The sequence below is a fragment of the Alligator mississippiensis genome, chromosome 2, assembly GCF_030867095.1.
Source record: "Alligator mississippiensis isolate rAllMis1 chromosome 2, rAllMis1, whole genome shotgun sequence".
NCBI classification, from domain to species: domain Eukaryota; kingdom Metazoa; phylum Chordata; order Crocodylia; family Alligatoridae; genus Alligator; species Alligator mississippiensis.
In genome coordinates, this window is record NC_081825.1 from 24,529,453 (window position 1) to 24,554,591 (window position 25,139).

General features: G+C 41.8%; 1 protein-coding gene across 8 annotated transcripts in view; it reads left to right on the forward strand.

Annotated features, from left to right (window-relative positions):
• ABLIM2 (actin binding LIM protein family member 2) overlaps nucleotides 1-25,139 on the forward strand; it is a 288,079-nt gene that overhangs the window by 190,780 nt on the left and 72,160 nt on the right. For 5 of the 8 annotated variants that reach the window (XM_059721545.1, XM_019479283.2, XM_019479300.2 and 2 more), the window contains 4 exons: nucleotides 2,554-2,612; nucleotides 11,428-11,505; nucleotides 17,366-17,512; nucleotides 23,934-23,966. In XM_059721545.1, the coding sequence (XP_059577528.1) occupies nucleotides 2,554-2,612; nucleotides 11,428-11,505; nucleotides 17,366-17,512; nucleotides 23,934-23,966 (317 nt within the window). The remainder of the gene's footprint in view (nucleotides 1-2,553; nucleotides 2,613-11,427; nucleotides 11,506-17,365; nucleotides 17,513-23,933; nucleotides 23,967-25,139) is intronic. The other 3 variants (XM_019479273.2, XM_019479290.2, XM_019479303.2) reach the window with 1 other exon arrangement.

Below are 25,139 nucleotides of genomic sequence, written 5' to 3' on the forward strand. Positions count from 1 at the left end.
AGTTTTATATTTAAATTTTATTTCACCCTCCCATACTCACAATTCTCCCTCTATGAATTCACTTTCTTAATGAAATAGCACTGAACAATTTTATTAGTTGTTTTCATTAATACAAAAAAACCCAATACTACCTATTTTAACAATATTTTGATTGTCTTCATCCCCCAAACACTGTAGAAATTACATTATTGTACTTATTATTGTAACATTATTTTTCTTATTTTTATTGGGAACGCACAAGAAAATCAATCAGCCCTTACATTTTTTCTAAAAAAATAAAACTATAAAAACAGCCATGCTAGATGATACCAAAGGTCCATCTAGCTCATTATCCTGTCTCTGACAATTCCAAGTAGCAAATACTTTAGAGGAGGAGTATAAACACACATGTACCCATACTAGGGCACAGTAAATTAATAAACTCTGCTGTAGAATATTACTGTCCAGTACACCTGTAGATGGTGACTGGGGCTGACTGGGGCATGAGGGTGCTACAGTGCAGGGGATGCCTGCCAGCCCTCTCAGACACCATCCAGCTCCTCTGTCACCTAACACTGCCACCCAGAGCCTGGGGCTGACCCCACAAGCCCTCTACCAGCCCAGGGCTGCTCTGCCTGAGCTAAAACTGCTGAAATCCCAGGCGCATGTGTAGATGTGTCCTGGAGCAGCTGACTCCAGCACGAATTACATGAGAGTTTATTACATCAGGGTAATTGCACATGTAGATGCACTCTCTCAGTATGCAAGTAGTTCCCATACCGCTGTAATTCTTCATCATTGACCTTGGATGGGACAATTTAAATTAATTTAATTTAATAATAACAATAATAATAAATATTAACAGAATATAGTCAAAGGGTATATATAGGCAGGGCATTCAAGCCAAAGTGTGAGGCATGGCAACACAAGTGTCCAGTCTTGAATCTATCATTGACTTGGACTAAACTTATGTTTGTTACTGTGTATAAAAAGAGGCTTCTTCATAAGTGATGATGCTAAGTCATGGTATTGTGCTTAGAGAAGATTCTGGGCCAAATTTCATTCACAGGGCTCATCTCCATGAACGCGCACATGCAGGAGCACTTTTTTCCTGTGGAACAAATAGCAGCGGTACATATTTGTACCGCTGCTATTTGTCCCCAGGCATACCTTTGCACGTGTGCTTGGGCACACAGCAGAAGAGCCCAGGTGAGAGAGGGAAAGCTGAGGCCAGTACCTGTGCTGGTCCTAGCAGCCTTACATGGGGTCCTATGTGCCTTCTGGGGCAGCATCAGTGCCAAGCCGGCCACTCAGAGCCTGGCCAGCAGTGAAAGCATGGCTCTGGCTGGCCAGGCTCCAGTTTCTGGTGGCACATGCTGCTGCCACGTATGCTGCACTGCTGTTTTTAGTAATTTTTTTTTTTTTTTTTACACCAGTCCCTTTCCCCCTCTCCCATTCTGAAAACAGCAACAGGCTGGGAGGCAACACAAACACAAGTTACAGAAGGTGCTATGTTTTGAAGTGTCTTCATCTGAACCCTCTTACAATGCATTTGTGTTTGTTCACAACTATAGACTGCTTTCTGTGGCCAGATAGGGGGGAAATTGTCTCATCTGCCTGTGCTCTAAGGATCTGGCTACCTGGAGGATTAAAATCAATACAGAATTAATGGGGTTGCTTGAGATCTTTTCATATACACACGTGGGAAATTGCCTGTTCTCCTATGGATACAGACTCGTACTGACTTACCAGGACATATTTCCTGATTTCCAGTTTTCTGTTTGAGAATGGGCTTGCTATTGTAGTCATAATGCTCAATTATTGTTCAGGGAAAAGCACCTACACTTCTTTGCCTAAAAGATTTGCATATTACTCCAGCATTTTTTATTAACTTTGTGAAAGTTGCTCTTTTTTAACTTTGAATCCTGGATGGATCTGTGCTCCCCCTTGAAGTTTGATTGCTAATGTGTTCAAATAAAAGATTACTTTGTTTTGTTTTTCTGACTCCTTCTGTGCCTTAAAATATACATTTCTATTGTATTAGAAGGGTTGATTTATTTTTGTTTCTCATTTCCTGTTCTCTTTAATAAGTCACCTAAAACAATGGTACTTAATTTATGTAGGACATATGGGGAGGGAATGCAAGATGAATGTTAGTTTCATGATCAATTCAAATAAAGACACAAGTTTTCAACCAGTATAAATAGACGTATCTCTACTGAAGTTAGTAACATTTTACCAGGAAATACCAGCTGAGTATCAGGACCAAGGTATTACATGGTGGTTCTTAGGACACAAAGAGGATTTTTTGTTTATTTTGCTTTTTGGTGGGCATCTGGTCTAAAGATTTTTAAAAAAAGGTAAGAAGTTTTAAGTGAAATCTTAATATTACAAGATTATCTCTTTTTTTAGCAGTCAGACATTAAATCCTGTTGAAGTCAGTGGTAAAACTTCCATTGACTTACCAGGATTTCACTCAGGTTTTCTCAAGCTACTGTACATCGGTGTGCCATGCTTTAGTAAAGCTGCTTTTTGGGGGAAAGAATTAACCAGAATGCTGGTTTTAATTTACAGGTACTTCTATCTGGCATCCAGCCTGTAGACAGGCAGCCAAGGCTGAAGAAAAAAACAAGGTAAACAATTCTCTCTTACTCCAGATTTAATCTTCTTCAGGCCATCTAGGCCCTGAGACTGTTTGCCCACTGTAATTATAAGTGATGTAACACAGTAGATAAAATAGTGATTTATATTCTTTATTTTGGTTGGTGATTAAACTTATCTCTTAAGGAATCTTTGGCTTGAGGTTATGTGAATATACCGTCAGAGAGAAGGAATGCATCATATGATCCTACTGGAATCCTTATAAACTTCTTGTTGATTAGGATGTGGTGACAGATTGACACACTGCTCCTCCCCTTTTTAGATAGGTGTATTTTCCATCGCATAAAAACCTCTTTCTAAGACTTGCTTTGTTTGAATTGCCATATCACCTCCAACTTAATATCTGATATTAAATACATACTAAAGAGGGTGATTTGTGTGTCTGTCTGTGTGAAGAAGGGAAAAGATAGAGTTCGGGCAACTTTAACAATTACAAGGATGGTTGATGAATGAGTCGACTGTAGAAACTGGAAAATTAATCCATAACTGACAAGATGCTCTAACTGAAATTGTGGGACTAGGATGCTACTATCTATTTGATAGTGGTGAAGTCAAATTTGGGACTTTTTGTGTGTTTTATCTCGGATGCTTCAACTGTGTCATTGTTCAAAAGAACTTTGGTTTTGCTTGCCAGAATTGTATTCAAATCATGAGACAAGACAGAACACAAAGCAGCAGATATAAAAGAATGTTTATGTATCTAGTGTGTTATCAATTACATCTTGGACTGAATTATAGCTCTATATAAAAAAAGAAACCACTATTTAATGCCATATTACTCATTGAATATTGGCGTACTTCACAAATATTATCACTGAAATTGTTAGAATTTATTTCTGGGCTAAAATACTATTCAAGATGAGTGAAAATCTTTAACTCTTACTTGTAGATTCATAAATTTTAAGGCCAGAAAGGACCTTTCTAATTATCTGGTCTGACTTCTTGTATGGCACAGATCATGGGATGTCCTTGAAAAAATTTGTTTGAACAAAAGCACATCTTTCATAAAAATATCCAATCTTGATTTTAATATTTTCCTTGGAAAAGAATCCATTTATGGTTGATTATCATAACAGCTTTAAAAATGCCTTATTTCTGGTCTGAATTTGTACCATTTCAATTTGCACCCATATAACAATTTGATTTTGTCTAGTTATACCTTGCCCGATCCACACATTGGGCACATCTAAATGAGACTCTTGACTGCACAGCAAACTAATTTGCTGCACAGTAAAGCGTCACTGTCTACACATGCACGGCAATTAGGCTGCAGTCGATTAATTTACTGTGCTGCCGGATAGTCCCAACAGATACAAATGGTATCCAGCAGCGCCGTTAATTATTGCACTTAAAAGCACATGTAGACAGTGACGTCGGAACTAGTTCACTCTGGCTCAAATTGAGCTGGAGTATATTCATTTGCTTGAGTTGCATATGTGTAGATGTGCCCATTGCCTGCTAGATTGAGGAGTCCTCTAGTTTTGTCTGATATTCATCACATCGCCCTGAAAAGATGTGACAAATATGCTCAAAGATGCTCAAGTCCTTCACTATAAAGGATATTTTCCAGTCCTTTGATCATTTTTGTGGCTCTTCTCTGGAGCTTCTCCCGTTTTTCAACATTCTACTTGAGTTGTGGACAACAAAATGAGATGTTATTACAGTTTGGCTGGGATTGCATTGGTGCCCAATGTAGATATAATTTCTCCCCTCTTACTTATACTTTTGCCTTGCTTATACTTTTAGCCCCAGCATTGTGCTATAGACTCAAGTTCAGCTGATTATTCGCCATAGCTCCCAGGTCCTTTTTAGAGCCACAGTTTCCATTGTTAGAATCACTCAATTCATAAATATGGCTTAAACAGCATTTCTTTACATTTTGACATATTGAAACAGCATTTGATTGTATCCAGTTCACCAAAAACTCTGGCTTGCACTGTGTCAGTGACCTGTGTTCTTTTCATTGTTTATGCCTTCCCAAATTTTTGTGTCATCTTGAAGCTTTATTAATGATTTTTTTTTCACCCACTGATAAAAATGCTAAAGAGTAGAAGACCAAACACTGGTAGCTACAGTAGAAACATAATTGTACAATCCTGATTCCCCTCTTACAATTACATTTTGCAACCTGTCAATTTTTCATCCATTTCTGTGTGCTTTGTTTAATCTGTATCATTCTACTCTCTTATAACCAAAATATCCCATGGTATCAAATCCAAGTATTTTATAGAGGTCTCAGTCTATTACAACAATGCTGTTATCTTTAGCAACTGGAAATTGTAGTTTAACGAGATATATTTTCTATGTTTCATAGATTTCATAGACATTAGGGCTGGAAGGGACCTCGGAAGATCGAGTCCAGCCCCCTGCCCAAAGGGCAGGAAGTCAGCTGGGGTCATAGGATCCCAGCAAGATAAGCATCCAGTTTGCTCTTGAAGGTGTTCAATGAAGGCGCTTGAACGACCTCCGGTGGCAGGCTGTTCCAGACCTTGGGGGCTTGGACAGTAAAGAAATTCTTCCTTATGTCCAGCCTGAAACGATCTTGTAGTAGTTTGTGACCATTCGACCTCGTCATCCCTTGGGGCGCTCTGGTGAACAAATGTTCCCTCAGATACTGGTGGTCACCCCTGATAAACTTGTAGGTGGCCATCAGATCACCCCTGAGCCTGCGCTTTTCCAGGCTAAAGAGCCCCAGGGCTCTCAGCCTGTCATCGTAGGGTCTGCTTCCCTGACCTCTGATCATGCGCGTGGGCGGCCTCACTAAGGCCGAGTACAGGGGGAGAATGACGTCCCGGGATTTGCTTGAGAAGCATCTATGGATGCAAGCCAGCATTTTGGTCGCTTTACTAGCCGCAGCATCGCATTGCAGGCTCATGTTCATCTTGTGGTCAATGATGACCCCCAAGTCTCTTTCTTCCATAGTGCTAGCCAACATAGCACTGCCGAGCCTATAAGGATGCTGCGGGTTTTTTTCCCCAAGGTGGAGAACCTTGCATTTATCGGTGTTGAACACCATCAGATTCTCATCCGCCCACTTGCTGAGCCTGTCCAGGTCAGCCTGGATCATCCGCCTGTCTTCTGGTGTGGATGCTTTGCCCCAAAGTTTGGTGTCATCTGCGAACTTGGCCGGTCCGCTTCTGACTCCAGTGTCCACATCGTTAATGAAGATGTTGAACAGTATGGGTCCAAGGACAGAGCCCTGGGGGACCCCACTGGTCACAGGACACCACGATGAGTGACTTCCATCAATTACTACCCTCTGGGTCCGACCCCGGAGCCAATTTTCCAGCCAGTGGATCATGGAGGACCCAAGGCGACAATTGGCCAGTTTCCCCAAGAGATGATCATGGGACACCAGGTCGAAGGCTTTTTTGAAGTCAAGATATATGACATCAATCTCATCTCCCTTGTCCAGGTAATAGGTCACCTGGTCGTAGAAGGAAATGAGATTGGTCAAGCAAGACCTACCCGCAACAAACCCGTGCTGGCTATCCCTTACGATGTTGGTGTTGGCCAGTCCATTAAGGATGGCCTCCTTAATAAACTTTTCTAAGATCTTCCCTGGGATAGAAGTCAGGCTGATGGGCCTATAGTTAGCCGGATCCACTTTCCTCCCTTTCTTGAAGATAGGCACCACATTGGCCTTCTTCAAGTCTTTGGGCACTACACCAGAGCACCAAGAGTTTTCAAAGATCCGCGCTAGAGCTGGGCTATGATGCTTGCCAGCTCCTTGAGTACCCTGGGGTGAAGATTGTCAGGGCCGGCTGACTTGAAGGTATCCAGCTTCTTAAGATGTTCCTTCATGAAGTCAGCATTAATGGAGGGCAGGGGATCACCCTCACCCAGACTTCCCGGCCCTGTAATGGGCATGGGTGTCCCATGGGGCTGATGAAAGACTGACGCAAAGTACCTATTTAATAGGTTGGCTTTTTCCTGGGCGTCAGTTGTCAGTTGCCCCATCTGGTTCAGCAGGGGTCCAACGTTGCCCCTGCTTTTCCTCCGGCTCCCCACATATCTGAAAAAGGACTTTTTATTGTCCTTGATGCTCAAAGCTAGCTGGATTGTTGATTATCATTGTAATGGGGCACCATTCCCAGGGTGTTCGCAAGCCCCTGGAGGCCTCCAAAATTCCCCCTTTCCTTGCTCATTCTGGGAACAGTCTCCCCTTCACTCACCCACCACATCTTGATGTTCCTTCTGGTTCACACAGGGAAGCTGCCCCAGGGCTTCCCAGGTATAGTCTAACTCCAAGGAACACCTGGAGGTGTAGATCTCTTGCCTTTAGGGTTAATTGTATGGCTCCATACCTCGCCTAAACTATGCCCTATGCCTCGCAAATTTGAATCTCCATTTGGGTAGGACCCTTGTTCTTTTTATGTCTGCTGTCTTGTGTTCTGTCTTGTCTCATATGATTTGAGTACAATCTTGGCAATCCAAACTGAAGTTCTTTCAAACAATGACACACTTGAAGCATCAGAGATAAAACTTACACAAAAGTCCCACATTTGACTTCACCACTATCAAATAGATGGTAGCATCCTGGTCCCACAATTTCAGTTAGACCACCTCCTGAGTTATGGATTAATTTTCCAGTTATGGATTAATTTTCCACAGTCTCCAGGCTACTCCATGCCTTTCTTTTCCCTTTTTGTTGGGGTTTTAGCCTTCCCAGCTTCTGCCCCTCTACTCTGGCTGATCCCACAGCCCAGGCCCACTTCTCTAGGCCTGGTTTCTGGGCCCCAGCCCACATTCTGCCTTGAACCTGCCCCAGCAGAACTCAAGACAAGCACATACCCGTGAGGATAATAATGGGACCTATGAAAACTTCCCCTTACAATCCCAGCCCAAAACACCAACATAAAAACTGTCCCTTTTTTGGCCCCCTGTCTTCTGTCTGGGTGGGTTTTTAAACTGCAAGCAAATGTCCAGGTTTTTGCTCTACCTCTACTTCCCCCTCCCTCCACCCCCGCACTTGTGGCTTAGCTGCTTGGGGCTGAAAGAAACGGGGGAAGGTGATTGGCTGTCAGGGGATCACGTGCTCTGCATGCAGACCCCAGCAGCTGCTCACAGGTAAGGAGACACAGACAAAGAGAGAGAGAGAGTGTGTGTGTGTGTGCACACAAATATGCACGTGCAAGCTGTGTGGGCAGCAGAGCTGGGGAGGGCAGGGGGCTGTGGGTCAGGAGTAAGGGGCACCAGAAGGGCTGGGGGCAGCAGGGTGCCATGAGTTCGGAGTGAGAGGCACTGGCAGGGCTGGGGGGCAAGGTACAGTGGGTCAAGAGTGAGAGGCAGCAGCAGGGCTGGGAGAGCTCAGGCTTAGGAGTGAGGGGCAGAGGCAGGGCATGGGCATATAACTGCCCATATCACTGCCCACCCTCAATCATATACCTTTTCCCCCTTTCCTCCCCTCCCCCACCACCCCACCCCATCGTCCCCACAGGTGTCCTCTTTTTTGATACTGGAAATACGGTAACACTAAGAAAAATAGAATCTGCATGCCTGCTTACCAAACATCTCTCTCTGGGTCACTCTGGCCTTGTCTCCTGGCCTGCAGAGTTGTTTTCTTCCAGCCTCCTTGGCCATTCAGGAGCCCCACACTCTGTCATTCCCAGGGCTGTCCCTCTCCCTTGGCTAACTCAACCCCAGGGCTTATATAACTCTGGCCTGAGCCAGTCATGTGATGCCCCAGTCAGCTGATCTGCCTGCAGAGATGTCCTTTAACCCAGAGGTTCCCAACCACTGGGCTGCAGCCCGGTACCAGCCCATGGAAGGTTGACTGTTGGGTCATGGCATGAGCCCCCCACTCAGACCCCCATCTGTCCACCTGAACAAACTGCTTCTCGGGTTGCAGTTGAGCTTCCAGAATTAAAGCAGGCACTGGGGGAGCCCTGGGAGGGAGGGAGGCAGCCAGCTCTGCGTGCCCTGTCCCGCTCGCTCCAGGCCATGGCAAAAAAAAAAAAAAAAAGGTTGGGAACCACTGCTCTAACTCCTGCTTTACCAGCTGGCTGTGCTCTAAAAATTCTGTCCTTAAAGGGGCTACACTACTTTCTAGTAACAGGCAGGGTTCCCTGTTACAGTGATTAATTATAAAAAAATAAACAAATCATATAAGTACTAGAAATTGAATTCTAACAATTAGAAATAAAAAATGTGTCACTGTTCCTATAATATTATATGTGGTCATCATTTTTTTTCCACTTTGGCTACAGCTGTGAAGATTCTTTTTAAAACATTTTAAATAATCTCAAGCCCCATGTGTTTGATTATCAGGGCCTATCTGAAGAAGACTTCATTGGTATCTTATAGAAAACTGAAAGATTAGATAAGTCCATTGTTTGTTTCCAATAGCTGGGAAGCTACTACAAGTAATGAAGAGAATAATGGGAAGAAAAATACCTAGATCTCACAGCTTAAAAAAGCTAGTGAGCTTTTTTTAAGTGTTTGAACAGTTATTACTTCTAGCTATGAAATATTGAGCTTTAACAATACACAATGATAGCTATGCTCGTGGCAAAATACGCAACCACTTGCAAACTAAGAAAGAATTTATCATGCCAGGAAAAATATTTTATCAGAAGCTACTGCAGATGAAGGATCATATAGATACATATACTCATTTCAGTCATATTATCCTAATTGTCTTTTAAACATATGAATCCCACAAGCTTCTTCAGATTTGAGTAACAACTGTCAAGTATATTTGTACATTATTAATCCTCATGTGTCTTATAGTTTGGTATTTTTCACAATAAAAGAAACTACCAAGAAGTTCAAAAGAATTGTTAGATGGTATTCTAGATTCAGTAACTGTTTAAAAAATTATAATAATTCTTGCTCTGTTAGTTCTTACACTGTCAGGGCATGTCTACATGTAGCGTCAGCAGGCATGAACAGTGACACCACCACTACTGTGCAGTTGCAATGAGCTACCTCATTGCTACTGCACAGTAGCGTTGGAAACAACCCATGCAATGCTGGGACTGTGACATACCAGCAGTTAATGCACAATCATTTAGTACTTGCTTTAGCACAATTTAGTATTTGCTTTAGTAACAGCTGTGCAGTTGGGCACATGTGTAGATGTGCCCTTGTAGTAGAAGCTCAAAAAAGACAGCCTTTTGCAATCTTTCCACTTAAAAAAAAAAATAGTATTCTAGGTGCTGTTAGTGACTTTCACCAAACCATAAGACTTTGAACAAAATATGTAGATTTGCCAAATTAAGTATAGGTTTCCCTTGCTTAATGCTATACATGCATTCCTGGAAAACAGCGCAAAACTTGAATTTGCATAAAGAAAACCCATTTACACTTTACAACGTAACAAATAGGGATACATTCCAAGACCTCAACTACACTGACCCCCAGACCCCTTTCTACCACTTTTTCAAGACCGTTTTGGTACTCACCAACAGCAGACAGTACGCACAAGCATGGGGAGGTGGTGAATGTTTAGTTGATGGGCATGGCAACTACAGAAACATGTATCGCAGATAATGAGCAGAGAGCACAGATCCACACAGACTATATTTTGGTGTGCATCACTCCCACAGTGCACTGCACAAAGCAACCGACTGCAGGCTTCCACCACACCAATTGCATAAGAGTGAATTTACCTCGCATATAACGAATGTTTGATATAAAAAGGGCCATTGAATTCACACATACAGAAACTGCATAAAGCAAAGGAAACCTGTATAGGGACTCAGATTTTGCCTTCAGATGTCCATGTGACACTCCCAGACTCAGAGCTGCTGTAACTGGAATTCACATTAACAGTAGGGGTGTGCAAAATGGGCTGTATTTGATTCGGATTCAGCCCAAATCAGGGACAGTGATTCAATTCGGCCGAATCTGAAGATTCAATGCTGATTCAGAGAATCAGCGATTTGGCCATAGACATAGCTTTAAATGTTTTTTTCTACATACCTCGAGTTACCAGGCATGGCTCCTGAACACTGCGATGCTGGGGCGGATGGAGCATCCTACAGAAGCACAGAGGCCCCCTAACACACACACACACATGCTTGGCAGTGAACCCAGAAGTGAATCAGCCATGGGGGGACCCTGGGTACCCCCCAGGTACTCCCCCCCGACCCAGGAGGCACCAGTCGCTGAGCTGGGAGGGCACAAGGGTGGGTCCAGCATGCTCCCTGGGCAGACTTGGAAGTGGACTGGAAGTGCTTCTGGTCCACCTCTGGGTCTGCTGCTGAGTGTGCTGGGGAGCCCCCCATGCTCCTGTGAAATGTTCCATCCACCCCACCATCACACCATTCATGAGCCACCTGGTACCTTGAGGTATGTAGAAAAAACATTTAAACATTTATAGCTGAATCATCGAATCTTTCTGAATCTCTCCGAATCGATTCAGAGGGTTCCAGTTCGATTCAGAGAGATTAAAAGGTCTCCTGATTCTATTTAGATTTGGAGATTCAGCCACTGAATCAGGCTGAATCTCTGCCGAATCGAATCAGGGACCAAAGCTTTGCACAGCCCTAATTAACAGGCTTCTAGGATCATTCTGCTACCCTGTATTGCAACTGTGTGTTCTAGCAGGGGTCCTAGGTAAATAGTATATGAGATAATTGTTGCTATTTTCAATAAACTCATTATTTGGATAATAGAATACTATTACTTCAAGTTCTCAGGCATGTCTGTCTGTATTCATTTGAGTTGACCATAGTTTTCTACTTTTGAATAGCAAGAGTTCAGTTTAGTAGAAGACTTTTTACACCTTATCTTTCTTAAGTCATAGATAAATTTTCTTATTATTTTTGTCTCCTGCCATAGGAAACTAGAACTTCTTCTGAGAGCATTATTTCTGTACCTGCTTCAAGTACATCAGGTTCCCCGAGCCGTGTGATCTATGTAAGCATTCTTTCCTGAAATCCATGCTGTGAGATGCAAAGAAATGTATACTAGATTTTACAATGAACTGTTTAATGCACTACAGAGAAATGTAATAATGTAATATCTGCAAGCCACTTTAGTTCTTGATTCTTGCAAACTGACATTCTCACATTAAAGTGTTTAAATACCATACTTAAAAATAACAGAGTATTGGCAGTTTCTGTCGTAGATTTCATAGACATTAGGGCTGGATGGAAGGGACCTCGGAGGATCATCGAGTTCATCCCCCTGCCCCAGGGGCAGGAAGCCAGCTAGGGTCAAAGGATCCCAGCAAGATAGATGTCCAAATGTTTCTTAAAAGAGTCTAGAGTAGGTGCTTGTATCATCTCTGGTGGCAGTCTGTTCCAGGCCTTGGGGGCTCGGATGGTAAAGAAGGTTTTCCTTATGTCCAGCCTGAAATGGTCTTGGAGGGGTTTGTGACCATTTGATCTTGTCATCCCTTGGGGCACTCTGGTGAATAGGCATTCCCCCAGATCCTGATGTACACCCCTTATACACTTATAGGCAGCCACCAAGTCTCCCCTGAGCCTTTACTTTTCCAGGCTGAAGAGTCCCATGGCTCTCATCCTCTCATCATAGGGCCTGTTCTCCTGCCCTCTGATCATGTGTGTGGCTCTCCTCTGGACTCTCAAGTTTTTCCAAATCATTTTTAAGTTGGGGAGCCCAGAATTGGATGCAGTACTCCTCCTGCAGCCTAACCAAAGCTGAGTACAGTGAAAGGATGACTTTCTGTGATTTGCTTGAGAAACATCTATGGATGCAAGACAGCTTTTGCTCACTTTACCAGCTGTGACATTGCATTGGTGGCTCATATTCATCTTGTGCTCAGTTACGACCCCCAAGTCCCTTTCGGCCATGGTGCTAGCAAGTGAAGCACTGCCAAGCCTACAAGCGTGCTGCAGAGCTTTTTTCCCAAGGTGGAGAACCTTGCATTTTTTGATGTTGAATGCCATCAGGTTTTCATCCACCCATTTTCTGAGCCTGTCAAGGTCAGCCTGAATCACCAGGCTATCCTCAGGTGTAGATGCTTTACCCCAAAGTTTGGTATCATCGGTGAACTTGGCCAGTCTGCTCCTGCCACCAATGTCTAAATCATTAATAAAGATGTTAAAGAGTATTGGTACAAGGACAGAGCCTTGGGGGACCCCACTGATCATGGCACACCACAATGATTTACTTCTGTCAATAAATATTTTTGTCCTTTGCTAAATGTTTTTAGCACTTAGATTACCATTTTAAATTTAAACTGTCTATGTTCGTATCTCTTGAAATACTCTAAAATTCCTCTAGGTAACTTCTCCGTCCTATGCAGTCTCATGGAAGCACATGGATCATTCTCATTGCACAATAACCTAACCAGAGACAATTGCATAGATTCAATTTACCACTTTTTAAATTTACTGGTTAGTATTTCTTTTTAATCAAAGAAATATTATGCCAAGATTTGGTGATTACACAAAGAAGATTATACAAAGAAAAATACAGGGATGTTTTAGAGCCAAATGCTGCTGCTGCTGTTTCTTAGGCTAGAGACAGGCATTCAAAAAACCTGATCCTGAATTTATTCAATCTTTGCAAGTTAGTCTTACCTGGCTAGGCTGAATCAGTTTGTAACTGGACAGAGATCCCAGAAATGCAGGCACGTGCCTACAGTGGCTCAGGCTAGAAGCTGGGGGGTGCTAGAGCAGCCTTCTGTCCCCTTCCACAGTGCTGAGCTGATGGGGGGTATAGCCAGGCCCTGGCAGGACACTGATTAGGGAGGAATTCCATGCCCCCCTCCCCCCCCAACCAGCCCAGCAGGGAATTGATAATACAGTGTTTATCACTCCTAACTCAGTGTTTTTCACCCTATTAAGAAAACAAAAGAGGGATATTATCAGCTACCTGTCTTTGTCCCATCTGCCACAGCACAGAGCATAGGCAAACAAACTCATGAGCCCCATACTGTATATTTATATTACTTTTTTCACTCAATAATTATCATATGTAAAATAAACACAACTGAGCCCCTTCTTCACTTAAGGCCCTAGGCATGTGCCTAGTTTGCCTATCCATTAACCCAGCTCGGCTGAGGAGATCTGGATGGGTCCTGATCTCCACATGGCTAGCAGACAGCTCTCTCCTGCCCCACGGAGATTGATTCCAGACCCTGTGCCCCCTGCCAGCCCAGGGCTGGCACCCAGTGGAGCCTGGAGCTCCCTCTGGCTACTGCAGGGTGGGCACATGTAAAATGTGCCCCCCTTCTAGTAAAAACACTTATCAGTAGAGGCTGATATGTTGTCAGGTATACAGGTAACACTGTGTCCACAACTGCCACTGATGCATATTTGCTGTGGATTGGGACAAGTATCACGTAAGCATGTCATATGGTCTCTCTTTTTCCAACCTTATTCCATTCTTCTGCTTTTATAAGTATGCACATTCTTATTTTTTTTATTTATGTAGTGGCAATTTTATGGCTGCTGTACAATACTTGCTTCTTTCGAACAGTTGTCTTAATGTGTATAAGCAGCTTATAGTCAAAGACAAAACATCATTTTCTTTTCTTATTTTTTCAAGGGGAATCAGTCAGCATACAACACTAGTGTTTGTTTCTGTGACATACCTATTCAGGGGCACCAGGGACTGCAAAAGAAGGAAGTTTTCTAGCAAATATAAGTTAATTAGATTTTTTTTAAATCCCAGTTCTTGCGTGTCTGTATCATAACTGCCTGATTTGTCAGCAAGTTTTTTGAGATTAACTCCCATTTAGATACCTAGGAAGAGAAAAAAGATAAAATTAAAACTATATTGTTATTGAACTCATATTTTTTTTAATGGTTCTTCAGTTACCACTCTCCTACTCCCCTCCAGCGGAGGAGTGGAATAGCATTTGTATGTACAGCTAAGTCCTCATTATGGATCTCTGACTAGCGCAGCTATAATGTATCAGAGCAGAAGGATCAAGCAAAAAGAAATTACAGAACAGCTTGAGAATGTAGGAGCTGGTGACCCTATAGGTCTCACACCTCTGAATGTGTCAAATTGAAATAGAACAAGCAGTGTAGATTTGGGGATCTAGTGTGGCTTTTGAGCTACAGACTATGTTAGATTGAGTGTGCATGGGCAATGTAGAAGTGGGAATCTCAGAGGTGTAATGATTAATACTGACTGCTTCTGGGATTGCTGAGCTATGCTTTGAAAGCAGGCAACATGCATCAAACACAGGTTCACTCTTCATTTTGATTCCAAAGTCCCTTTTTGGCTGCAATCTGGAAGACTGAACTGCTAATTAGAAAAAAGATATTCCCCTCTCTTCTCTGTCAGTAAGGCCTGGTTTGGTGTCTCATCAACAAGTTTAGGGAATGCTAGATTAGTAGTGGTGAATACTAGAAATAAATGAGGAAGGGGAGTTATGAAAATGTGATTTCTGATAATCTCACTTTCTGGAGAGAGACTTGTGTGAACAGCAGCAAAAAGATTAGAACTTCAGCTGAGGGAGGTCATAAGAGATGAGGACATCTGTGATCAGCTAAAGCAGGACTCCAACTGGCAGTTAAACCCTCAAGGGATTAAACTGCAGCTCCTGAACTCCCAGTTCAGATGCTGCTCCCCATATTACTCTTCTGCTACTGCTGCTGGAGTCTCTGGTCTCCACCTCCCTTCTCCAGCTCTTTCTGTGTCCCCACACCTCTGGGGGTGGGATGAGACAACACAGCCCACAGGACTGAGGGATCCCATGAGTAGTGGTGTTGCTGGCACGTGGGGCACTGGTGTGGTATAGCACCGGTGCACACTCTGCATGGTGCTATGAGGAGGGCCAATGCGGATGGTGCACAGCCTGTGTGGCATGTGGCCAGAGGGTATGTGGCCCCTGGCCACCCAGAAGTTAGACAGCCCTGAGTTGTGGAGCTGTAGCATCTTTAGATTCATGATCAGTAATATGAGCCCCTGGGCTGTATCATATTACAAGGAGTTCAGGGGTGCTCTGTCCCTTTAACAAAAAATCAAACTTCTCCCAGCACTAAGTGCCTTTCTCTAAGTTCTCCTTGGGTGGTTGTCCCTTCCTTCTCATCTTTGGCCTTTCGGCCTGCTTTCCCTTTTTGGTCTCAACTAATCTCCCTTTTCTGGAGTCTGTCTCGGACTCTCATTGCACTAGGCTTTGAGCCCCCTGTAGTCTCTGTCCCCTAGGTTTTGGGTGTTGCACCCTCTGCGGGCTGCCTTGATAACTCAGGCCCCTGGTCTCACTTCTTGTGCTGGACTGCTCCCTCTTCCATGCAGTTGCACCACTTTGTCACAGCGTGGGGTCCCCAGGGATGGTCGTGATACCCCTAGGGTTCCTTGACCATGCCAATCCTGTCCCACGGGCACCCTCTCTCCCTGCTACGTTTTGCTGGTAGTTCTAATAAATCGGGAAGCTACCCTCGAGCTTCTACTCTGGGCACAGTCTTGATGGACCCCACTGAACTCTGTGGGTTCTTAGACCCCTTTTGGGTCCTGCTTCAAAATGGATACCTCACAGGACACCCTGACTCAATGCGTGGCTCCAAAACCATCCCTTTACCATGCCCCATGCCTCGCAGATAGTATTTAAATGTTGTCTGTCCTGGGGCCTTGCTACAGCTCTGTATCTTGTCCTCACTGGGTGCTCCACAGCCCTGTCTCTGTGCCCCACACTGGCGCTGGGCTCTCCGCAGCCCTGTCTCTGCTCCCCACACTGGTGCTGGGGTCTGTTCATCCCCTTGTCGCTGCGCCCTTCTCTGGTGCTGGGGTCTCCACACCATAGTGGGCCCCCAATGAGGCCGCCTCCTTCCCCAATAGCCTCAGCCTGATCCACCGATGTATAAACAGCAAATAAAATATGAGCCCCTGGGCTATATCATATTACAAGGAGTTCAGGGGTGCTCTGTCCCTTTAACAAAAATCAAACTTCTCCCAGCACTAAGTGCTTTGTAGGCCAGGGTCTCTGGTGAGCTTCTGGAACCCTTAATCCTACCCCGAGTAGACCAGGCAGCCAAGCCTGTGGTGAGTTTCTTCTCTGGGCGCTCCTTCCCCCTTGGCTGCTGACAGAGAACTCCACCTCTAGTCCCAGCTCTGGGGTTTATATATGCCCAGGGCCCTGCCTCTTCTGGTCAGCTGACCAGGTGCAGGTGCAGGCTAATTTACGCCTTAGTCTGTTGCCATAGTAACCTGCACCTGTGGGCTTCTGTCTGGCTGTGAGGGTCCTCTCCCTAGGTAGTTTCTGTTCTAAAGGAGCAGGCACCTTAGTGCCCTGTGACATGCAGGAATAAGGAACAGGTTAGAAATAGTCAACAAAGGTTGAGGTGCTGTGAGCTCTTTTAATGCGAGAAGTTACAGGCTAGCAAAATGGATGAGTTTTACCATCTGGATAGACAATGTTGGAAATAAATATATAATTACTCATTATCATGTACAGTGGTGGGGGCGAGAAATATCCAGCCAAAATCACCTTGGATAAAGGATTTTTTTTCTGGGCAAGGATTGCAGAATTAGTCCTTCTTTACACCCCTAATAGTCAGGAGGAGCTGAATGAAGAAAATGTGGATTGTGCCATACTGCCTTTGTTATGTAATGGGCATGATGGGGGGAATAGGAAGTGTGACAATTGCAAGGAAAGCAATTGTATACCTTTAAAGTTTTGCAGTATGTTTAAATTCTCAGTCATCAAAGAAAAATGTATGATTATTGGCTTTTCTATCTATGTATGTGTGTATATATATCTATATCTATCTATCTATATATATATCTCTGTCCTTTTCTGATTGTGTCCTGATTGTATTCCTTCTTGTCCTGACTGCTTTCTTTCCTCCTTTCTTAGGCAAAGCTTGGCGATGAAATTCTTGACTACAGGGATTTGGCTGCTCTTCCTAAAAATAAAGCCATCTATAATATTGACCGCCCAGATATGATCTCCTATTCTCCATATATCAGTTACTCTGCAGATGACAGGCATAGTTATGGGGAGGTACTGAAATCTGAGTGCTTTTTTAATTGTGAATCTGAAATTTTACGTGCATCATTAAACACCTCACTCCGTTGAACCTCTTAGAAGTATGCTTATAATTTTTTTAATTACTTTATAAACTTGAATTAATTGAAGTCATTTTATCCTCTCACAGTCATGTTAATAGCCTGTTAAACAAGAGGGTTTTACATTTCTTTTTTCACTTCGTGGAAATTAAAGGATAGTTTTATGTGATCAAACACTTTTTTTAAAGCAAATGACAAGAAATGAAAATATTTTTTTCTGCCAGAGAAATAATATGTGCATGTGGTAGGAAACAGGAACTATGGCTAATTATAACTCCAAAATCAGAAGCCAAGCCAAATACCCCTCATGCTTTTGTTATGTGTACTGTGTTATTTTGGTAACACAACAAAGGTATTATTTTTCTATGCAGAAATTTCTTTCAACTGCCCCTTATTAAAGTTCATCTTCACATCATGCATGCATTTTGCCTTTTTCATGTGCTGCCAATGTTATGTGCTTTTTGCTAATGTAATCTAATTTGATGTCATATTTAATTCTAATGCTGCTTTATGTGAAACACATTTCTATATAAGTCCTATTATACAAGCTAGCTTGCTTTCTTCCTTTCATTTCATTCTCTAACGTTAAATTATTTTTCAAGTTAAAACATCTAAGAAAAATTAATGGCGGTATAAGTTAGTTTCCCATACATAAAGTAAGCAAAGACCTCTCCACTATACCTATTCAGCTTGGGCATAAATGATTATTTTAATCATGGCAAAGTTAATAATAAAAACCCGAATACTTCTTTGCACAAGTCGTCTCATTGAAGTTAATAGAGATATTTGTGTGTACAGGAAATTATGTGTATAAGTACTTACAGGATCAGTGCCAAAATCCTTATTTGCATTGGGACATCAAAATAGGTGTATTACATCAAATGCAAAGGAATTTAGGGCTAAATCTAATAAAAGATTTAGATGCCTAAAGTAAGACATAAAGCAAAAAATTCTGTCCTGAAAGCCCTCATTTCACCTGTACCCAATTCTGGAGGCATCTAAACCCAATGAGCATAACCTTTTTAATGTTAAATTTCTCCAGATATTAATTTTGTCTGCATGCTTTACCTCTAGTTTTATAGGGCTGAGCATACCTAAATTTAACCAGGGTCCCATAAGTATTGGGATTCAAAGGAAGGGATCTACCTAGGGTTGGTAAGATGATCATTTGGTCAAATATTTTCAATTAACCAGCTAATTGACTGCATATTCTTTGACTGGTCAAAGATTATAGCAATTTTATGGGGAGTTGATTTTTTTGGCAGTTTGCTTGACATAAATATAATTTTTAATCGCTTTTGACAAACTTCTTAATAGAAAATTAGTGCTTTTTCTGTGTATTATTTGACTGTATTGCCATCTTCACATGGAGATAACCAATATTTGACCACTCAATTTACCAAACTTTATTTGACTGGTCAACTTCCCAACCTTAGATCTGCCTAACTCCCTTGAAGGGCTCAATCCAGAAGGTGTGCTTAGAGAATGCCTCACACAAATTGGCAACATGCAGTTACAGCTGCTATTCTCTTTTTAAAGACAGAAAGAGATTGCAGTGGGTGTGCTGCCTCCCTCTTTTCCGGTGTCTCAATGGCTAGTGGGCTCGCTCCGGAAATGGCAGGTGACTGGGTTCCAAATTCTCCACAGAAAAGCAAACTAGTCAGAAGCTCTGAAGACAGCAGCGTGTCTTAAATTCGCCCCTTGACTCATGACCTCTATCCACTACACCACTGCTTATCAACATTTTTAGATTCAAGACACCTTGAACAGACTCAAGGCACCCCTTAGAAAATGCCAGCTCTAAGTTTTCACTCTTCTATGGCCCACAGAAAAATAAAAGAGTAGTTTTGCTGTTGCAAAGAACTCAGAACAAAGTATGGATTTCTGTTTGAAGTGTCTTGGTTTATCTTGTGAATCATGTTTGAACACCTAACCATGCTAACATTGCGTGGTACCCCATAGCACCCTTGAAAGGATCTTAAGGCACCCCAGGGTGCTGTAACACCTTGGTGGAGGATCAGTACACTAGGGATATACAGGCTGGAACACTCTCATGAAAGCAAGCAGCTCTGACCTATGTCCATGTTGCAGCACCAGCAGTTTATTAGCAGCACAGAAGTGACTTCAGCATGTTATAGACATACCCCAGATACCTTTAAACTCACTACTTTGGCTACCAGTGTCTACATGAGATGTTTACTGTGAGCTGCTACTGCACAGTAGTGTCTTGTGTAGACGCTTCCGCAGTGGTTCAAAATTTGAGCAGGAATTAACAAAAGATTGCTCTGGGGAAAATTAAAAGCTATTTGTTATATGTGTTATTTATATATCTATATTTTTTTCCACGTGCATACGTGGTTAATTTGAAACCCAGAGAAAGCTACCGTCAGGGCATGAATGCTGATACCTAGTGGATAACACGCATAGCAAATTAGACATGAGTTTCCAAGGAGATATAGCAACAAAAAATCCTAAAGCGGTTTTATGTAGGAGATACAGATAGGTCCTACAACTCAGCAGAGAACTATCCTTTTCTCTCGGACTCTAGGGCATTTCATCTGGAATCTTGCATTCAGTTTTAGGCACCATATTACTAACAAACTAGAGGGAGCTGGCAGAAGAGCAAACAGAAAAAAATATGATCAGGACTGATGGAACTAAAATATGATGAAAACTAAATAGTAAGCAGTTTTTCAACTCCTGTATATTGTCATTGAAAACCTCAGTAGAATTCTGACAGTTTACTCAGGCTGAGGATCTGGGTGTTACATGAGTTACCAAAAAGCTTAATGAGATAAAAGGTAAAGGGAATATCAGAAAAATGCAGAGATGTGATGAATTATGGAATTGAATTCTAAGGCAGTGGTTCTTTAAAGTCACAGAAACCTCTTGTTCTGCTATGGGACCCTTACCCCTAGGCTGACGCAGAGCTATGCAACCCAGCCCAGCAACGGTAGTACACTGCCTTCTGGCCTGCTCTGCCTTTACTCCCAATCTCTGCAGATCCCCAGATGACTCATCGTAGAACCACGTGGTTCTGCAAAACACTGTTTGAAAATGACTGTTCTAAGAGAAATGATACGGTAGATGCCCAAAGTTGAGAACTTTTCAAATTACATTTGAAAAGATGTGAGGAAATGTACTGTAGGGAACAGCACTGTGTTAGCAGGGTGATATATAGATGCTCACAACTCTGTTCCACTTAATTACTATAAAAGAAAATTACTTAAATTTACAAAAGGCTGAACACCTTCTGGATTGCAAACAAGATGATATCAAACCAAAAAGGGCAAGATCAGCTCCAAAAAGAAAGTATTAACATTGTGTTAATTATCTTTTGATAACTATAGCTCAGGGAAATATGCTCGTGGATCTGGAAGTACTCATTCACTGATGTTATTCTCCTAAGCTCCGCCTGCCTGGAGGTCATGCATAAGAGAGCATGGCTTTCTAGCATTCTAGCATTGGCACAGATATTTCAGAAGCACCCAGGAGTGGTGGTGGTAGGTATGTATTTTGCTGGCAGCTCATACATCCCTGAGCAGTCCTGCATGGATCATTCAGCAATTGAATCACAACATCTTCTGCATAAAAGAATTTGCTTCTATTGGAAGTTATTGATCCTTTTATATGCATCAAACTTAAATTAATGCATCCATCTTCAAAACCATATCCTCTCCTCAGGGTCCAAGTATTTATAGTATCATAGGTCCAGACTCTGCTGTCTTTTCTCATTATGAATGCTACCTTATGCCTAGAACTACTAAAAATCAGACTGGTTGTGGAGTAAAGTACTATTCTATGGGAATAAGGATCTGTCCCATAAGTAGGTCATTTAAAGATATAATTGGGATGTCTGAAATAGAAATATGAGAAGAGAGAGGGTGATATAGCATAAAGCACAATAAAACAATGCTTAGAGTAGTGTGATATTAATAGTAATAGTGGCAATATGTTTATTTTAAACTTGTATATCCCTTGATTTAAATTAAGGCTGAAATCCTGGTTCCACTGAAATCAATAGCATAGTTCCCTTGTTTTGTACCTAGTTCAGGATTACAGTCTAAAAATGGCCTGTTTTAATGTAAAAACACAGAGCCACTTAAACTGCTCTCTATTGTGTATAACTACTTGGGAATTCAAGAAATACTTCTGAATGTGAAGCCTAATCATATTTTCATTCACCTTTACTCATTTGAAAAGTTGTGTGATAGCTTTTACCTTGCCCTATCAGATCAGGATAATACTATTTTCACTTTTTCATAGTTAAAATATTATTTATATATTTATATTTCTGCAGATACTAGTGTTTCTCTTTAAGTGTTGTATGTTGTTCTTTGCTGGCTATTTAATTGAGTTTTTAAAAGTCTTCTTTGACATTAAAGACAAAAAAAAGATTTTTAAATGGTTAGAAATATTTCTAGAAGTACTGCGCTTATTTTTAGACTAGTCTTGACTAAAGATGTGCTGGGGAGGAAGAAACTTTCAGATGGAAGTTTGGAGAAATTTCTGGTTTTGTTAATTTATTCATAATTAGTGTTTAAACCAAACAGTGATTCCAACCCATTTCTTTCAGTGTTGAGATGTGGAAAAGACAAAAGCCTGTAAAGAAACTTTCAAGGGACCGTGCATAAATGTTTCACTGACGTCATTTCCTTGCAGTGTTTATTCAATTACATTTATGCAGTGTTTTGTCACCTTAATCTAATCAACTAAGCCAATATCAGCATGGCTGATATCATTATTTATCATTAGTCTCAAGTGCCATGAGCATGAGTTGCCCATTACTTACACAAGACAGTTATTTAAAAACATTTAGGACCCAGATTCACAAACAGACACAGGCATCTAAGAGATGGATTCCCAGAACTCATACCTGACCTCTTAGACATCTGACATGCACTGACAGCACTGATATCGGCATAAATCACAGCAGCCCTGGGCCCTTTGATTTAGTAGTAGGACCACCACTCCCCATCTGTTGTCTAATAGTGTAGTGGTTAGTGCACTTCCCCAGGAAATTAGGGACTTGGGTTAAAGTCCTGCCTTCCAGGGGTGGGTGAAGACTCAAACTTACGCTCCTATCTCCTGTGCGACTGTCCTGTCTACAAATTGTTGTGAGTGGAAATACTCTTCATCCCTCATATTAAAGCTTTACCAGTGTGCAGTGAGAAATGCAAGATTTAGTGGGCTAGGAGAAGGTGAGAGAGCACAAGAAGTATGACTAGCCTACTAGAAAGGAGGAGAAGACCTATATTCTGGCCCCTGCTCCCAGGACTGTTTCGGTGCTTCTCATCAAACTATCATCGCGTCGAATTCCCCAACAGTCCTGCAAACACGATAAAGGTTTGTCTTCCCCTGGGTTCATTGTGCTAAAGAGTTATGCCACTCAAAGTATCTTGTAGTCCTTTTTGTCCAGCACCCCAGCCTCAACAGCAAAGAATGAAAAGCACTCTGCCCCATCTTAGTCTTGTCTCTAGCTTGGTGAGCAGGGCATTTTTCTGAAAGGTAGAATATGTGGATTTGAACTCCCCCAGGCAAAAGAGGGCTTAGAAACTAAATCTTTCCTTCCTGAGTGGGTGTCTTTTTTAATTCTAAAAAAGGCAGTTGGTAGTGGTGTCCCCAAGGTTAGGCAGAGACATTAAAAAAGCCTGGGGTGGAATTGGTCTAAGTTCCATCCCTTCAGCGCAGTACAGTTGAGCATTATTCTTCCTAAATCCATTTTGGATCTAGCCCTTAATGCCACTCGTGCTCTGAGATGCACAGTTAATTGTGTTGGTTTCAGCAATGGTTCTATGGGAGTACAGTGAGCAGTGGAGGACATAGATCATCATTTTGAAATGAAAATGAGGGAACAACAAAAATATTAGTTATGAAATTAGATGCTGCTTAATAAAGAATTCAAAAAAATGTACTGATATCTTGGTTAAAGCAGAGAAATGGCACAGAGCTTCAAATTTCAGCTCCAATCCTCAGATATGGTTAGAGATTAAGTTTGATATGGGTTTATCTCTAAATGGTTTCTTAAAACACGAGTTTATTCTATTAAAAGAAATATTGCAGGAATTTTGGGGATAAGACTGAAGAAAGTCAAAGCCACCCACAGGATTTCTTCGCAGTAAAATCATTTTTACCAACCAAAGCTGGGGAAAGAAGGTTCGGAAAGAAGGTTCATATTTTATTCCTCATCATATTAAAAGCATCTTCATTTACTTGATCTAATCAGTGGTTATAATTGCTTTAACTATATCATGTTACACAGTATTGGTACTGTTAAGAATAGATTTTTTCTCACAAATATCACCATGCATGAATCTGTATCACTAATTTGTTACTTTGTGTGTTGCTGTTTGCAGTCACCTCAGTTGCTCTCTCCAACACCTACTGAGGTAATCCCCAATGCCTTTGTTCTCCTATTCTGATCCATTTCATAATGCATTAAACTTGTTCATAAAAATAACCATTGGACTCTGAAATGTTGGGGTTTGCCTCCTGCCTCTTGCAGAGCCTGGGGTCTTTATAAAAATGTTTTAGTTCTGTAACTTCTATCAGATAACTGCTCTGTTTTTGAATGAGTCTGTTTCACTGACTGCCATCCTCATTTCTGCTTCACGAAAAAGGTTAGACTTTCATCATTTTTTTTCAAATTGTTCCAAAAAAGAAAAAAAATGCATTCTAATTTGTAATCTACTATTTGGATTTAAAACTAACATCTTCAGATGACCTAGGTTAGTGCTTGGCATGACTTGGCATAACTATCCCACAGTTGAACTGCTTGTATATACCTATAATTCAATTGCTTATGATTATAAATACTGTTGAGGCCAGGTTGTCAGTTTGTCTGTAACTCCACTGACTTTAATTGAGCCTATAACAATACCCAGGTTTGTCATTGTTAAAGATAGCATTTCAGGATGCACCAATTTGGAAACGATGCAACTATGTACAGGAGCAATGCTTCTTAGATTGTAAAGGTAGAAAATAATATATAAATATCATAGGCCTGATTCATTACTCTGTTACATGAGTTATATTAGTGTAACTGCTTTAAATTCAGTGAAGTATATCCATTTTTTAAAAATGTGTAACAGCGTGAAGAATGAAGGGTAGTAATCAATATATGGTTTTCCTTAAATATTACATACTGCAACTGCTGTTAAAAATGTTGGTTAAATCTGACAAGTAGATAGTTAACAACTAGGGGCTAAAAATACTATTCACCATATTTGTCCACCTATCACACACCCCCAAATAAGACATGCACCTTGCTTTTGGAAGGCAGAATGTGAAAAAGAAATTTGTTCTAGGCTCATGGTTAACTGTGTGACATGAAGTAAGTCCTCCTGCAAACATAGAGGGCACCTGTACACATGCAGAGAGGCTGGTCCAATGCACTGAAATTACAGTGCATCAGAGCAGACTCCATTAATCAAGTCTGCTGGAGCGTGGTAATTACCTCACTCCAGCAGGTTCCAGAGTCATATGTATCAGTGTCTCCCCTGGGGATGCTGATACATGTGACACTCCAGGCACTTTAATTAGAGCAGCTCTTGGATAAATAT